General features: G+C 40.2%; 2 protein-coding genes across 3 annotated transcripts in view; one reads left to right on the top strand and one right to left on the bottom strand.

The window, feature by feature from the left end:
* HLCS (holocarboxylase synthetase) overlaps window positions 1-17,879 on the top strand; it is a 177,689-nt gene that overhangs the window by 92,965 nt on the left and 66,845 nt on the right. The gene's annotated exons all lie outside the window — the stretch shown is intronic.
* LOC130830024 (enhancer of rudimentary homolog) lies at window positions 6,513-7,210 on the bottom strand. Its single transcript, XM_057696873.1, has one exon. The coding sequence runs from the start codon at window positions 7,146-7,148 to the stop codon at window positions 6,834-6,836; it is 315 nt and encodes a 104-aa protein (XP_057552856.1). The 5' UTR covers window positions 7,149-7,210; the 3' UTR covers window positions 6,513-6,833.

Here is a 17,879-nt window from a genome sequence, read left to right as displayed (position 1 = left end):
TAAAAGGGTATTCTCACACTGTTGGTGCAGGATTAATACAGCCTTTCTGGTGTATCTTGTGTAACACATGCCTTAAAATGTGTGTATATTTTGATCTGATAATTCAGTTTGTAGGAACTTAAACCAAGAAGACTCAGTGGGCAGGAAGGTATATATATCTGCATATTTATTGCTGCATTATGTACAATACAGAAAAACAGTGACTGTCTCAGTGCCTAATAATAGGTTAAATTTTATATCCATTTGATTAACTGTCTGTAGAGTTTGTTAGAACTATTTGTATAGCTGTTAAAAACAATAAAATAGATCAAAAAACAATACCCAGAGTATAACCTAATTTTCATTTTGCAAAATTAAATAAATAAGGTTTGTGTATAGGTTGAAAGAAGGTAGAAAAGCTCACCAGAGTATATTAAAGGCAGTTCTTTGTGGGGAATAGAATTATGGGTGATGGCCACCGCCCCCGCCCCGTGATTCTTCTGAATTTTAAAAAATTTTGTTCTGTGAATATGTGCTGCTGCTGTAAACAGGAAGAAAAAACAAATCCTGTTGAAGGGACCAAAGTGTCAGTGTTTTAGGGGTATGGAATACTAGGGGGAGGATTCTCTTTATGGTCTTTTCTTTTAGCTCAGTGATATCCCAGTTCTTTGGAGTTTCAACCCAAAGTTTAGTTTGATTTTACAATTTACCTAATGCAATATTTTAAATAAAAATTACTTTTGAGATATTAAACAATTGAGGTACTTTAGTTATTAATGCTTTTATGTCTACTATCATGAAGGATAACATATATATACAGATATTTGCATTTACTCTTATTGCTTACTGTAACTTTCGGTGCTGATACTGTTAGGACTGTGAAATTCCTTTTAAAGGATTCATAGAAACAAGTTTGTACTAGGTCTTGATTTTAGTGTGCTGCCATGAATACCGGCTCTTATTTATTGGTCAGTTTTTTATACTATGTCCTATGCTAAACCCTTAATTTTTTAGAATCAGCATCTGGTGCCATTTGTATATTCTGAACCCTGGGTAGTTTTTCTTAGGGTTTCTGCCTGAAACTTTTCAATGATAAAACAATGGTAATTTGTTGCAAAAGAGAAAAATACAGTTGTCTTATACTGTGGCAGTGGTGGTATTCCCAACATCACTATTTACAAAAGGGAGATTTTAAAATTGGTTTAAGCTGCATAGCTGAAAGGAATCAGATTTTTGTGTTTTTGAAGAGGCTGCAAAAATTGCGAGAGCTGTTCTTAGAATGGCCTTTTGAAAATCCCCTTGCGTGCTGGACAAGGGATAAGCAGCCGGCTGTAAATCTGGCATGGCTGGACCGATGAAGCAAAGACGGGCTTATTGACAGGAATGTTGCCGAAGAAGCACATGAGTTGAGCTGTTTGCTTTCAGATTTAGCAGTTGTTTAGACAAGCAGAACTCTTTATTCTCTCTCAGACCTGAGCAAACTGAGCCTCAAGGTTGAAAAGTAAAAAGGGAACATAAGTTCTCTCTCAGCTTAGATTTCTGTGTTATATTGACGTTCCTTCAGAATTTTCTTTTTTCTTAATGTTATTTCTTCCCATCCTAAAAGATTCTCTTTTTTAAAAGAACGTAACTGCATACTTTCGTTATTCACTCTCTTTTTTGTTTAACCAAAAACAAAGCAACAGCAACATCAACAACACAAAACCTGAATAGACCTTTCCCCCAAATAAACAAACAAATAGAAACTCAAGAGAAAGGTGTCCTCCCCACCCCCCTCTTTGGGAGCACAGGTCCTAGCCCCTAGAATTGTCTTGGTGGCGCTCCTGCATGTGTCAGAGGAGGGCAGAAACTCAGCATTTATTGAGTGCCTACTATGTGTCAACATTTAAAGCTTTAGAAGGTGGCAATAGTCTCGTTTTATAGATGTGAAAACAAAGCGGCGGTCTCTCAGCTAGAAAGCACAGACTTTGAATTTGAATCTAGCTCTTGCTTGTTTTTTTATTTCTCTCTCTCTATAAAGAGAATAAAAATAGTGATGTGGGCAGTAAGATAGTGGTGTGGGCCACCAAAAAGTCTGCCAGTCTCTCTGAGCTCATGGGAAAGATGGTAGGTCAGGCTTATTTCTTATTTCCATCAAAGGAGGCCATTTTGATGCCTGGGCTACTTGGACATTTATATCTACCTAGTGACCCCAAAAATCAAACTATTAAACTTACAGCTTTAAGAAAAATTACCTATTTCATGTTTGGGGTGGAAACCCTGTCTGTTCGCTGACCTTGTGCCTCCTTCTGAGTCTCACTTGACCCGGACCAGCCTTTGAGCAGGGAAGCAGCCTTTGTCTTTGGAACACTGCCTAGAGTTTCCTGGGAGGACCTTCCTCATATTATCTCTGACTGGCGTGAGCTTTTCATATTGAGGGACAATTTTAGTTTTTGCATACTTAAGAGCAGGGGGAGAAACATTGGCTGTGGTTTTAGTGGTCGTGAAACTTCAGGATTTTCTAATTCAGGGCATTGAAGATGCCTATGGTAGAAATAGCAAATGCTCCCTGCTGCATGTCATAGTACTGACTCTTCTGGAGGTGATGCCTGCCCTTGTTCATTCTGGTTTTTCCTCACCTCCCTGGGACCCCCTTTGCAGGGAGCTGAGCAGCAGGCAGTGAGCATGGAGGAGGAAGGGGAGGAGACAGAATGAGTCATCATGAAAGAAGAGGTGTGCAGTTAATACCTTGAACAGAAAGTTTGTTGCTAGTTAAAAAAAAATCACAATCAAAATGGGCCAAAGTTGTTATTAAACCCATTTCCTGTGTTTAAAAAAAAAATTGTGGTTGAGGAAAATAGAAGCATAAAAAATCAAGTCCATGTAAGCTTGAAAAGAAACCTGCAGTGGTGGATTTGCACATCGGCCTTAATTGGCCCAATTGACCTTCTCTGCTGTATTTACAATTGCCTTAAAATTGTAAGCAGATGTCTGAAACCCCTTCTTTAATAGGTCTGCAACATCTGTTTCACCAATGCTGCTGCCCACCAAAGCAGTCGTAATTAGGGAGCACCTAATGCATACATCTTTCCTTATGGACCCAATCGATCGGATTTCTCCCCGAGGTATTAAAGTCAACCCTTATTCTTGTTTTTATTTGAATACACTTTGTATTATATTTTTTTACACAGAAGAGCAGTATACCAGCCCAGTTTAAAATAAAACAAAACAAAACTGAGATAGTTATTCTCCATGATGAATTTTTTAAATTATGTCTAGATAGTCACTAATAATGGGTAAAAAGTGTTTGTGTGTTTAATTGTAAACCTTTGAAAATGTGTAAAAGCTTTTTGTCCTTTCCTGCAGCTTTTGTGTTCTAAGATGGGTGTTTTCTGCAAAACCAGCAAAGTGAAATATGGAAATCTTAAAAGCTAGGAGGGAGTATTATTTTATTTTATTTTTAAATTAATAGGCTTCATTTCTTTTTTTTTTTTTTAGTTTTTTTTTAATTAATTTATTTTATTTATTTATTGGCTGCGTTGGGTCTTCGTTGCTGCACACAGGCTTTCTCCATTTGCTGTGAGCGGGGGCTACTCTTCATTGTGGTGCACGGGCTCCTCATTGTAGTGGCTTCTCTTGTTGTGGAGCACAGGCCCTAGGGGCATGGGCTTCAGTAGTTGCAGCACATGGGCTCAGTAGTTGTGGCTCATGGGCTCTAAAGCACAGCTCAGTAGTTGTGGTGCATGGGCTTAGTTGCTCCGCGGCACGTGGAATCTTCCCAGGGCAGGGCTCGAACCCGTGTCCCCTGCATTTGCAGGCGGATTCTTTACCACTGAGCCACCTAGGAAGTCCTAGCCTTCATTTCTTAAAGCAGATTTAGGTTTATAGAAAAATTCAACAGAAAGTACAGAGTTCACGTAATGTTGCCTCTCCTCTCTGTCCCTGCCCTAGTTCTCCTGGTATTAACCTCTTTGTGTGGTACATTTGTTATAATTGATGAACCTGTATTGATTGATACGTTATTATAAGTATAAGTACATCATTTACATTAGGGTTCACTTTTTGTGTTGTACATTCTGTGGGTTTGGACAAATCTATAATGACGTGTATCCACCATTACAGTATCATACAGGATAGTCTCACTGCCTTAAAAAATCCCCAGTGTTCCATCTACTGGAGGGAGCATTATTGACTGAAATACTCTTTTATGATGATATGTTTACTTTGAAAAGAAATTATCTTTCATGCAGAATGGTCCAAAGAAATGGTCATTTTGATGTTTTAGAATTGAACGTACAAAATTTCAGAGAACAATTTTTTATGTGCTTTGTATTTTAAAATAGTATTGCATATACCTTATAAATTTCACTAAGGTTGATACAGTTTGCTGTACACCTAATAATTAGAAAATTGTGTAAATTGGTAGTATTCATTTCAGTTGCTTACAAATAAATGATTCTTTTAAGGATTAATTTCTTTCAAATTGTATCTTTAATGTGGACACATTTTAAATTAGTTGCCTGAGGTTAGATGTGTTTCATGAAAAGAGTCTGATGTTCATTTCAGTATCCTGACATGTGTCTTTTGCTTGAAGATTCCTTCCATATAGATGATAACTGAAGTCTAGAAGAGAAGAAATATGCCAGGGCAAAGGACCCAGTTTCAAACATGTGAAAAGCAACAGAGAGATACCAGGCTTAGAACTGAGTGAAGAAATCGCTCAGAGTTGCATCTGGCCCATGGACCTCTTGACAAGTGGTTAGGCTTATGTTGATCTGTGGCCTTTAGGGACAGAGTGGTTGGGCTGTCCTGGGTACACGTCCTTGGGCAGGGTGTAGACTTCTTGTTTTTTGTCAGCGGTAAAGGAATTTTTTTTTTTAATTAAAAAAAAGTAAATTTATTTATTTATTTATTTATTTATTGGCTGTGTTGTGTCTTCTTTGCTGCATGCAGGCTTTCTCTAGTTGCGGTGAGTGGGGGCTACTCTTTGTTGTGGTGCTCTGGCTCCTCATTGCCATGCCTTCTCTTGTTGTGGAGCACAGGCTCTAGGCGCATGGGCTTCAGTAGTTGCAGCACATGGGCTCAATAGTTGTGGCTCACGGGCTGTAAAGCACAGGCTCAGTAGTTGTGGCACATGGGCTTAGTTGCTGCGCGGCATGTGGGATCTTCCTAGAGCAGGGATCGACTCCATGTCCCCTGCTTTGGCAGGCGGATTCTTAACCACTGCCGCACCTAGGAAGCCTTAGAGGCAGATTTTCTAAAGAGTTTTAGCGAAGTATAATATGTATACAGAAAAGTGTATGTATCTTAAGGGTGTAGCGTTTGAAGTTTTACAGATTAAACTAGTGCATCTAACCAGATCAAGAAACAGAGCCATCTTGCACCCCAGAGGCACCTGTCATGGTCCCTTCTGGTCACCGTCCTCCTCTGAGGGGCACTATTCTGACTTCTAGCACCATCTTAGTTTTGCCTGGTTTTGTACTTGATTGAAATGGAAATATACACTCTGGACTCTTGTGTCCATCTGTGTCACTGCATGGCTTAGTTTGTTCATCCTTAATATACTCAACTGGTGAATACTGTTCTACTCTTGATAAGCATTTAGGTTGTCTCAGGTTTGGGACTTTTATGAATATTGCAGGTATGAACAGTCTGGTTCTTTTGGGGAACATATGTAATCATTTCTGTTGAGAGTATCCCTAGGAGTAGAATTGCTGTATTGTGTGGTATGCATATGTCAACCTGAGTAGTTTCCACACAGCCTGACAAACTGATTTCAAGCCAGTCATGTATGAGGGTTCAGGGTCAGCAGACTTTCAAGAACGGCACTCTTACTTGATGACCCTGTGTTATCAACAACAAGCATTTCTAGGGTGCCCTCGCCTGACCTGTAGCCATGGAACATAGCCAGGCCAGCTAAGGGGCACAGCTAACATTTGTAATGGCCCACCGTGGGCCAGTCATTGTGCCTAGTGAGATAGTTTGCAAAAACCGTACATTATATTATCCTCATTTTACAAATGACATGATTGCAACTAAGATGGCGTAATTTGTCCAGGGCCTTAAATGCAGTAGTAGATTTGGGTCTACTGAAGACAGATGCCAAACCAGAACCCTGTGTTCTTAGTTGCCATATTGTATAGCCCTTGCCTTTGTATTTAAGCAGTGATTGATCCTCTTGCCTTCCAAAGAAGTTGCATTTTATGACTGTAATGGAGGCCATTAATTCCTACAGAGCATTTTACTATTACTGTAAATAATCATATTCATATAATAGTATTTATATAATAGTAAATAATATACTGATGGTTCGGGGCTATTTATTATCAATAAATTAGTGAACTCTAGATCTTTATACACATTAATTAATTTATTCATTTTATTTATTTATTGGCTGCATTGGGTCTTCAATGCTGCACATGGGCTTTCTCTAGTTGCATTGGCAGGTGGATTCTTTTTTTTTTTTTTTTTTTAACTAAAGAACATTTATTTGTTTTTCACTAAGACTTTGTCGTGAGGATGTAACTAAACTGCGTCACACCCCCCACCCCAGTTTGAAGAAGGGTTAGTACAGTGAATGTTACAAAGCAGATATAACAGTTTGAAGGACTGGAACCAACATTAACTGACAAAACCAACCAATCTACATCATCATAAAAATGTTTAAGTAAAAAAAAGGGGGCAGGGGGAGAAGAGCGCCGCAAAGGGGGTTTCAGATTGAAGAAGATCCTCACATTTCATCTAACACATTCAATCCTGGCTAGAGTGTACCAAAATGGAAACAGGATTACTATAATACAAAACTTCCACAACAGCACGCTGTACACACCTGTGTTCCAAGCCCACCCCCATCCCCTTAACGCTTCCAAACTCAACTATTTCCCGGCCTGCTGGGCCTGTCGACGAAGGAGTACGTAGATCTTCTCTTTAATCCAGTCTTTGTTATAAGGCTGGTACGTCTGGGTATCAGCTCGGTAAACAAGGCAGCTGAGGTCTGCCAGGTCATCAATAAAATCAAACAACTGACTGATATCATATGTGATAGATGGGCTGTTGGGATTCATTCTCTTCAGGTGTTCTTCATACATTTTACAAACACCTTCCATGCACTCATTCACAGATTCATAGTCAGCATAAGTTCTGCCTTCTGGCCTCTTGGTAGGCTGTACCAGCAAAATGGTGTGAGACATCGCGCCAAACTCCCTCGCTGCAGCCGCTGCTGACTCCGCCGCCGCACACGAGCTCAGCCGCAACGCCGGGCAGGTGGATTCTTAACCACAGCCCACCTAGGAAGTCCTCCCCTTGTGTTTTTTATTGTGTTTTATCTTGACTATGGGTGATCCTTATTTAATTTTTTTATTAATTAATTAATTGGCTGTGTTGGGTCTTCGTTGCTGCACGCAGGCTTTCTCTAGTTGTGTTGAGCGAGGGCTACTCTTCATTGTGGTGCATGGGGCTTAGTTGCTCCGCGGCATGTGGGATCTTCCTGGAGCAGGGATCGAACCCGTGTCCCCTGCATTGGCAGTCGGATTCTTAACCACTGTGCCACCTAGGAAGTCCATATTAAGGAATATCTTTAATTTATGGCAGTATGATGGAATATAAATAAATGCCTCCCAAACTTTTTTTGTGGTGTACCCGAGTCTCTCACTTGAGAAAGGTGTATTGAGGTGTAAAATTCACATACTATATATAAAATTAACCCTCCTTAACCAGGTTTATCTTTCTATTGCCTCCCCATCCCTCTCTGAAAGTGAAAATCTTAATGGATTTTTAAAAATTCAGTTACAAGGACTTCCTAGGTGGTGCAGTGATTAAGAATCCACGTGCTGAGAGCCCGTGTTCCACAAGAGAAGCCACTGCGATGAGGAGCTCACGTTCCACAATGAAGAGTTGCCTCTGCTCTCTGCAACTAGAGAAAACCTGTGTGCAGCAATGAAGATCCAATGCAGCCAACAAATAAATAAATAAGAATTGAAATTACAAATTTAATCTAAAAGCAATACTGTAATTTAGCCTGTATTTCTTCCTCATCATTTAGAAACATTTTATTTTGTTTCATTTTATTTCATTTTATTTTATTTAACTCTTTATTTTATATTGGAGTATAGCTGATTAACTATGTTGTGGTAGTTTCAGATGCACAACAAAGCGACTCAGCCATGCACATGCATATATTCTTTCCCCCCTAGACTCCCCTCCTCTCCCCTCCCATCCAGGAACATCATTTTATAATTTCCTCTTATCTTTACCATGATGACAAATCACTACTTAGTTTTAATTTTAAATTATGTGAGACAGTTGTCATTATGGCATATCATAATTTCATTATATGACATCAAAATACTTATCAATAATGTTTTAATATGCTAAGATTCAGATGAAAAAAATTTTTTAATGCTTGAATATTTTTCCATGGAGGGTGTTTCTCAAGATTCCATCAATAGCTGTGGAAGCAATACTGCTTCAACAGTAAAGGTAGACTGAATTTATTTTTAATATCTACTTCCTTGTTCTAGTGGTAGGTAATTTTTATATTTCGACTACTGATTTTTGCCTTATACCAAATTTAAGTGTTGGACAATGTCCCTACCTCAGTTCTGTGAATATGTAAAAGTTAGTGATGAAATTCATACTGGGATAAGTAAGTCCATAAGATACTACAGATTTCTTAAATCAATCCAGGCTTACTTTCTCTGATTATGAGCTATATAAGATCAATCCTTAACTTTTTATAGTAATGGAGTCTTATTGAATAGTTTGCTTATATTTTGAGGGATATATATATTTTTTTCCTTTGAAAGCACTTCTAAAGTTGTATTAGCAAATTACTAGTGGACCATTCAGTAGTCTTGGCATTCAGTGAAATAAATGTTACCTTTAGAATTTATCATTCAAGTTAGTAGGCATTTTGAGTTTTACCTGTATTTATGTAGTTGGGTTGGAAAACACACTTATAACATAATTACAGGTCAGTATTTGAGTATGAGGCATCTCCTTGTATCTGAAAACATTGTGAAATTAAAAAAAAAAAAGCCATGCATTGAAGGAAAGGTGGACCATATTTCTGTGAAGTTTTGACTGAGATTTCTTCTGTGATGTGCATATTAATTTCCTTCGCCCGCATTTTGAGCACTGTCTTTGAAGATCTTCTGTCTTGTTGTGTATGTCTTGTCCCCTTATGCATCCAGTGGCCCCCTGCTGCCATCTGTTCTGTTACAGTTCTTTCTTCCCTGAGCAGATACCTCTCTCTTCTACTTCCTTTTTTTTTTTTTAAATTAAAGTATAGTTGATTTATAATGTTAGTTTCAGGTTGGAGCATTCAGTATTTTTACAGATTATACTCCATTAAAGTTATTGCAAGACAATGGCTATAATTTGCTGTGCTGTACAATATATCTTTGTTGCTTATTTTTTTGTAAATAGCAGTTTGTATCTCTTAATATCATACCCCTAATTTGTCCCTCACCTCCTCTCTCTCCCCTTTGTTAACCACTAGTTTGTTTTCTAAATCTGTGAGTATGCTTTTTCATTTACCTCCTTTTAAGAATTGCACTGTATAATAAAGCAGAAGTGTGATTGTGTTTCTGTATATGAAGAAAAGCAAATACCCACAAAATAATGTCATTAAAATGTGTGAGAGAGATTGTAGAATCAGGCATCTTCCCAACTTACTTCCTAACATGTGAATTATTTACTAAAGGAATACTGAAAAATGTCCCATCGTCCCCCCCACTCCCCCACAAAGTGAACGTGCTAATTCTGTCCATCGAGCTTGTATCTTTTCAACTATGAGTATTTGCACAGCATTGAATATGTGAAGCAGTGCCTATGTTCAGTCTTATCTATAGAGACCAAATGCTTAGATTGCTCTAAAGATGGGAAGTTGGTCCCCGTTACTATTTTTTTAATTAATTAATTTAATTAATTAATTTATTTTATTGGCTATGTTGGGTCTTTTTTGCTGTGCATGGGATTTCTTTTTAGTTGCAGTGAGTGGGAGCTACTCTTCGTTATGGTGCACGGGCTCCTCATTGCCGTGGCTTCTCTTGTTGTGGAGCACAGGCTCTAGGTGCGTGGGCTTCAGTAGTTGCAGCACATGGGCTCAATAGTTGTGGCTTATGGGCTCTAAAGTGCAGGCTCAGTAGTTGTGGCACACGGGCTTAGTTGCTGCGCGGCATGTGGGATCTTCCTAGAGCAGGGATCGAACCTGTGTCCCCTGCATTGGTAGGCAGATTCTCAACCACTGTGCCACCTAGGAAGCCCCCCATGACTATTTAAGTGATATTATTTGCTACTTAGAAATGAGGATAGTTATCTGTGTATCTGGACCTTATTAGTTTCTTGTGGCTGCTGAAGCCAATGACCACAAACTGGATGGCTTAAAGCAACAGAAAATTATTCTCTCACGGTTCTGGAGGCTAGAAGTTCATCATCAGGGTGTCGACAGGGCCATGCTTCCTCTGGAGATTCTGGGGGAGGATCTTTGTATCTTTCAGCCTCTGGTAGTTCCTTGCTTTCTATGTTATCATTTCTGAGTTATCATTTCAGGCTCTGCCTCTTGTCTTCGTTTGATTTTCTCCTACGTGTCTGTGTCTTCTTCTCATCTGTCTCAAAAGGACATATGTCATTCGATTTAGAGCCCACCCTGGGAATCTCACCTCAAGATCTTTAATTACATCTCCAAAGACACTTTTTCCAAGTAAGAAAACATTCACAAGGTCTCAGTATCAGGACATGGACATATATTTGGGGGAAGGGAGAGCCACCCACTACTGAAGCAAGGAAAACTGGCATTACTAAGAAGCTGACAGCAGGAAGGGAGATGGAATATCACTGGCCAGTGTCCTGGGAGGATGGAGGCTTTCATTCCGGCACTTCTGCACAGAGAACTCAGGCATGTCTTCCTCTGCAGCTCTGAAATGAAACTACCACCTAGATTATACTGGTCGACTAAAAATGGGATGAAATGACCTAAAAATAGTTCTGAGTAATCTCTGTCTTTAAAATTGGCCCAGATTCGCATGTTATTTAAAAAGTGTGGAAAGAAAAACTTGGAAAACTATCAGCTGCATAAATGGTCATTACCTAAGGATTATTCAGATTTTGGCCTTGTTTCAGGAAATGTATTCATTTTGTTTTCAATTTATATTTTGTTGCTGTTCTCTTACCCCGACCCCACACCCCCTAGTGTAAGAGCTTGGTTAGCTGTACAGCATATCAGGGTTTCAGCAGGGGCTGGGCTGTACTGAGCCCATGAAGACAAAAGTGGCTTTCATTATCGAGCATGACACAAGGTTCATGATTGCAGCTGACTTGCACATTTCTCTAAAATTATACTTTTATGAAAAACCAACTCTTCCAATGTGTAAAAATTACCACTCATTTCTTCCCACTTGACCGCTGTGGATCTTACTAATGTTTGTTCTTCCATGGACTAACATTACTGGGAAAGAATTTTCTTTTAATAAAAACAAGTACCATTCCATTTCTGCTGATAATTTTGTGTGTTTGAGATTAAGGAATTGTGATACAGCACCCACAAGAGAAATTAAACATTAATGCCCTCTTGATTAATAGCGTTGTTTTGGTTTTGTTTTAGTGTGGTGTTTTGGGGTTTTTTTGGTGTTGTTTGGTTTGGTTTGGTTTTCGTTTGTTTTTTCTTTTTATTTATTTATTTATTTATTTTGTTTCTGTTTTGTTTGTTTTTTTGGCTGGAATTTATAATTCAGCCTCATCCCCTTTCATTCTGTTTCCTGATGTGGACATGGCCAAGATTCTGTCTTTTGCTTTGTAGTTTTTTTATGTATGTATGTATGTATGTATCTATCTATCTATCTATGGCTGTGTTGGGCCTTCGTTGCTATGCACGGGCTTTCTCTAGTTGCCGAGAGCAGGTGCTACTCTTTGTTGCAGTGTGTGGGCTTCTCACAGCAGTGGCTTCTCTTGTTGTGGAGCACACGCTCTAGGCGCATGGGCTTCAGTAGTTGTGGCACGTGGGCTCAGTAGTTGTGCCTCGTGGGCTCTAGAGCGCAGGCTCAGTTGTTGTGGCGCACAGGACTTAGTTGCTCCACGGCATGTGGGAGCTTCCCGGCCCAGGGCTCGAACCCATGTCCCCTGCATTGGCTGGTGGATTCTTAACCACTGTGCCACCAGGGAAGGCCCTGCATTGTAGTTTTAAATGTGTAAAACTTGTTACAATTTGTATTTGGGTGGATTTTGAGTTGTGTAGCAGTGGTTTCTATTTTTAAAGATCCTCAGATTATAAAAATTTGTGTAACATAGTACATAGTTTTTGTAATGCTTTAGGTCTTCACAAAACCTTTATAAATAGCTTTGTGAACAATAAGCAGAGCAAATCCCAGTGGTAAGAACATCAAGGTCCATCCAGTTTGTGTTCGTTTATTACCACTCCACATGGTATAGTTCCTACTACACGAGAAAAAAATGCTTAGCTCATTCCTAAACACTTAATGCCTTTTTTTTTTTCCTTAAAATCACCTAGATTTTTACTTAACTAGTAAGCAAAATATATTATTCTTATCTTAGCCTCAGGGTGAGCATAGTTCTTGATCCTGTTTTGCAATGGGAGAAGCAGATCAGTTTCCCTGGATAGAAGGCTTGCCTGTGGAGGACTGTTGGCCCCTCTGAGTGTGGAGCAGGCCTGTGTTCCAGAAAAATCTTGTGACAGTGGCTAGGAGTGGTGGGTTGACTTGGGCATTTTTGGAGACTGTGTCACTAATCCAAGCAAACCAAGGTAAGGATGAGAATTCAGACAGTTGCATTGGGATTAGGAAGAGGCCATGGGCATATTTGCATGGCATTAGGGGTAAGAAGTTAGATGTGGGCATGGTCAGCTAGTGGATGAATATAAGCCAGGTGATTCCTGGTTGGATTGAAAAAAAAAAAAAAAAGGAATCAGCTCTTTATGGTAGTGACTGAAGCATGAGGGCACCACCTCTGACGTGCCCGAAGGGATATTTTCATGTCTAAAAATGACCTGTTACTGATTATTGCTGGCAAAACATGACATCCTTATAGTGGCTAATTAGACCACTCCAGGGGCACGTCTGCCCAGAAGCAGCTGATGCGGGGCGTGTGGGAACACTGTACTCCTGTGATACCTGATCCTGGCCCTGGATTGGGAGACACGCCCAGGTCCATAAACACATAGGAGCAGGGAGCCCTGGCCCTGCTGGGGGAGTGGGGGCCCAGAGAAAGCAGCACCTCCCCAGGGTCTTACCCTGAGCTGGACATCACCCTGTAGAGGCTGTCTGAGCTATTTTTGGGCTTATGCGCTAGGGAGGGGCCGAGTTATAAAATTACTGCTTCCGGTTGTAATCTAGAGAAATTATGACTTTACAGCTTTGACACATGCTCTGGATTTAATCTTACTGCTAATAAAATACATTTTTGTTGTCAGTTGGTTTTAATCAAAATTTTGACCCAAAAGGTGGTAGCTATGATTGCCGCTTTTGCTGTTTGATTTCTGTGGGATTCGTATAGGAGTATTCTGTACTGGAAAGCTTCTTGGCACCATGAAACTCTTGACATAATATGAAATTAAAGTCTTTGTCACAATATTTAGGAAAGACAGAACTGTAAGTTGCTTTACTAATAATCTGAGTCAGATGCCTTGAAATCCCCTGGCTTTAAATCTTGGAAGCAGTTGCCTGCTCTGTGGGAAATGGCTCCTCCCCAGCCCTTGGGTTCCGTATGGGGTTACATAAGGCCAGGACGTTGAGGATGGGTGAGACGGGCTGAAGACCTTCATCCGGGCTTCAAGGATAGCGGTCTCCTTGAAAAGACTTCCATTGTTGGTCCTTCATCCCAGGCAATTCCTGACGGATAATTACTCTTTTCTTAAGTACTTGTTGTTGTTTCTCAACCTGAAAATTTACTGTTGAGCTCAGAATATGAAGCCTTAAAAGCATTTGCTAGAAGAGTCTCATAGCCACACTCTGCTGGACCACCCAAAGCCCTAGGATATACTGGGTCACGCTTGTGCTTAGTCTCGCTCGCCCTTGGGTGTTCTTGCAATCAGTCATGCATACCTGGTCTTTCTTGTGCTGGGTCGTGCTCACAATTGGTTGCTGTCACGCTCAGTCACTCTTACAGTGGGTCACTCTCTGACTCTTGGTGTCTCCCATACTTGGGCACACCCATGCTGAGTTCCTTCCTTCCTCCCTTCCTTCCTTCCTTCCTTCCTCCCTTCCTTCCTTCCTTCCTTCCATTCTTTCCTCATATATACCCACTCACTTCCTTTTCTCTTCCACATTTGGAATCAGATAACTTCAATGTGAAGAAACTGTGTGACTACTAAGTATTAATAAAGAGCCACAATGTGTCCAAGGATAAATACTAAATAGTAGCAAATTCTCTTCATTATGGACAGATATGTGAAGGAGAATCTTTACTTCTCAAAACTAGTTTTCTTCTCAAAACACAGTTTGTGTGCTAATTTTTGATCACTGGAAATATTATCAAGATATAATTATTTCAGTTATTTAAAGCTGCAGTAATTTTGGTGTGGGAGTCCTTGGATCCTATACCACTTTCTTTCTTATTTTAGAACCTTTCCCTTTGTTTTATCTGATTTAGCTTTCTGGCTTGGCTAACACCCCATCGTCTTCTTTTTACTGTAGGTGTTTCCATATCATGTTCTGCCTTTACTGAGTATTGAAATCTCTATATAGAATCAGTGTCCAAATCAAATATTTTAAGATATATTTGTTTCGAAAGGTTAGTCAAAAGTTTTCCTCTTTTGGTGGGGTACTGTGCACCCTTTGTGTCTCATGGTATCCTCCAAGGCGAGAAAGTTCACTTTTTTTCTCTTCCAGAAACTGGAAAATAAAGAACACTCCTGTGCTTCCTTTAATCATCCAAACTTTGAAACCAGAAGCTGGGTGCTAAGAAAGTGGCTGTGAATCTGATTATGCTTCATGGTCCTTTCAAGGATGATGCCACGAGGGCTATCTTTTGAGGGAACGTGGGGTTTTTTTTGTCCCACCTATCTTCGAGAACATATTTTGTTGAGTCTTCTGTTAGCAGAATATTTATTTGTTAATTGAGAGAAAGCAATTTAAAGGTAATGTTTTGTGAAACAATGAACAAGGAGGTAAGGAGTAACTGTCAGTGTTAGGTCTGAGGCTCTGCTGTGTGACTTTGGGCAAGTTACTTAGCCTCTCTGTTCCTCATTCTCCTTATCTGCATAGCAAGGATAACGTATTGTGAGTATTAAATGCAACAGTGACTGCAGAGTGCTCAGAACCATGTCTGGCATGCACTAATCTGCCTGTGGCTGCAGGAATCTTTGTCTAGGCTGCAAGTGAGTTTGGGGAGCTGTAGCCATCACTTATTTACTGTTTCATATTGTGTGTGCTCTTCTCAGTTGCATGCTCTATGCTACACCCTTCATTGGGATTCTCTAGTATGATAGTCTGCCTGCTGGGAGTCCAGTCAAGTAGACAGTAAGGTACTTCTTTTCTGTCCTTGCTCTTCCTCCTCATCAGGTTTTTCTTTCACCTTTTTGCCTTTTCATTAGGTTATAACTCTGAGGACATAGAGCCATATAGAGCCAGTAGGCCACTTGCCAAGCAGTAGACAGGACATAGATGAGAGGTGCTGATGCACATATAGAAGCAATAACCTGTCTGCCTGAGACTTCCTTGCTTAGCCTTAAAGGACCAGGTCTTCAGTATCCAGTTGAGCCTAAATGCCAATTTGTGTGCAAGAACACATCTCTCAGGGAGTTGAGAGGAGTTTTTTTCCCCTTCCACTGTGGTGGTAGAAAGGCAGAAAATCTGAGCTGTAAAAGCATGGTTGGGTCCTCTATCTTGGGCTGCTTGTCTTGTGTCTAATCAGTTGTCTTAATGCTGTTTGACAAGGGAAAGTCATTGGGGAGCATTCCTAGTGAGATTCTTGAGAGTCCATGATTCAGAGACCAGTTCTGAAACACAATGTAAGAAATTGTATCTTTTAAAAGTTAAAAATATATTCCCTTCTACCTACTAATAACACCTAAATCCAAAAAACTCTATACCTAAGTATAACATTTTCCGGTTTCCAGACAGAGTTGTTCTTTTGCTAACTTTGAGAACAACTTTGTTTCTATATCCTGAAAGTTTTAACTTCTTTCCTACCCTTAGGCTATCCTCAAAGACTTCTTTCTTCAATTTTCCTTTAAAAATTTCAATAGAGCTTGAAAAAAGTTTTGAAAAAGAAGTTTTGTATAACTTCTCATGTATTCATTTAGCTATTTGAGAATATTCCTTGTAGTTAAGACAACTCTGGGTCTCTTAATATCAGGAAACAATATTCAAGGGAAACTACGGGCACTTCTAGTTTAAGATGGCAATCTGCACACATGTGCTCATCGTCTCCCTTCTTGATCCCCCATTAAAATGACTGTGTGTGAGTAAAAGTTAAATATCTACAACATCAAAGAAAGTAAGAGATGGTTATCAGCAGATGATAGTTAAAACATTTTCTAGAAGATGGAAAGCAGATGGAGGAATCATGGCTGGCGCAGCCTAGAGTACACGTGGAGCTCTGCGGCTATGGAGGGAGTCCCAGCAGAGTCCTCACAGACTCTGAACTTGGGATGTATCTGTTGTGAAGGGCTGAAAAGATAGGGCCCAGTTATGCGCTCACTTGTCAGTACCCCCTCTCCTATGCCCCCAGTGCAGAAATGGCAGGTAGTTTTACCCCAAGTAAAGTATTTATCTTTAAAGAAATTGAGTGACTTTAGGTGATAACTAGGGCAATTAGTATGGTATTGGTACCTCAAAGAAGTGTATATCTATATATAGATATAGGTATATTTTGACAAGAAATATGAGATTTCTGAATCAGAGGACAGCCCTTGTATTACTCACCAGAGCCTCATAGTGCTCAACCCCCATGGGGCGACGCAGTAAGAGGCTGACATTAGCCTGTGTATTAGTTTGCCAGGGCATAATCAAGTATCACTGGCTAGATGGCTTAAACAGCAGAAATTTATTTTCTCACAGTTCCGCAGGCTAGAAGTCTGAGATCAAGGTGTGGGCATGGCTGGGTCCTTTTGAGGCCATGAGGGAAAGCCTCTCCCCTTGGCTTGTTCATCTTCTCCCGGGGTCTTCTCATTGCCCGCCACCCCCCACCCCCCAACCCCCAATTTGTGTGTGTCCAAATTTACATACTGGATTAAGGCCCACCCTAATCCGGTTATTTTAACTTAATCACATCTGTAAAGACCTTGTCTCCAAGTATAGTCCAAGCATTTTAAGATTCTGGGGGTTAGGATTTCAGCATTATGAATTTGGCGGGGAGCAGGGCACATAATCAGCTCACATGCAACTGGCTTGTACCATAGGAGAGGACTTCCCAAATTAGGAGACTTGGACCTTGTATAGGGTGGTTGGCACATCTGCCCGTCCTTCCCTCTGGGGGAGGAGAGACTCTTTACTCTGGAATGGGAAACCCTCTCTGGGGAAGAGGAGGAAAGCGGGCAGCAGGGGAAGGGAGGGGAAAGTCACTAGCCTGAAATGTAAGCAAGTGGTCCAGGGAAATACATGTAATTCTCTCTGGAGCAATGTACATACTACCTCTAGCTTCCAAGGCATATTTTCTTTTCTTTCCCCCTTTTTATTTTATTATTATTATTGTTATTTATTGAGGTGTACCTGCTGTACACAAGGCATATTTTTTATTCAGTCATCCTTTACTCAAATTGGCCAGTGCTCTTTGCTGTGCATGCCTGGATTGTGCAAAAATATGAACATATTCCTGGAGAATTGTGTCTCACCTCACATCGGTCTTTTTATTCCCTTTGTTACCATTTGAATGTGAATGAAATGCCAAGGATTACCAAGAATGTTAATAAAACTTACAGTGAAAAAGGCCAAGATAAACAGGAAAACTGACTGCCGAGGAAAAATAGC

This window comes from Hippopotamus amphibius, chromosome 10, assembly GCF_030028045.1.
Source record: "Hippopotamus amphibius kiboko isolate mHipAmp2 chromosome 10, mHipAmp2.hap2, whole genome shotgun sequence".
Lineage (NCBI taxonomy): Eukaryota > Metazoa > Chordata > Mammalia > Artiodactyla > Hippopotamidae > Hippopotamus > Hippopotamus amphibius.
Note: the sequence above shows the minus strand (reverse complement) of the source record. Positions and strands in the feature narration are given on the sequence as shown.

Coding starts and splice junctions, on each gene's coding strand:
- LOC130830024 (XM_057696873.1), bottom strand. CDS start 7,148: ATGTCTCACACCATTTTGCTGGTACAGCCTACCAAGAGGCCAGAAGGC.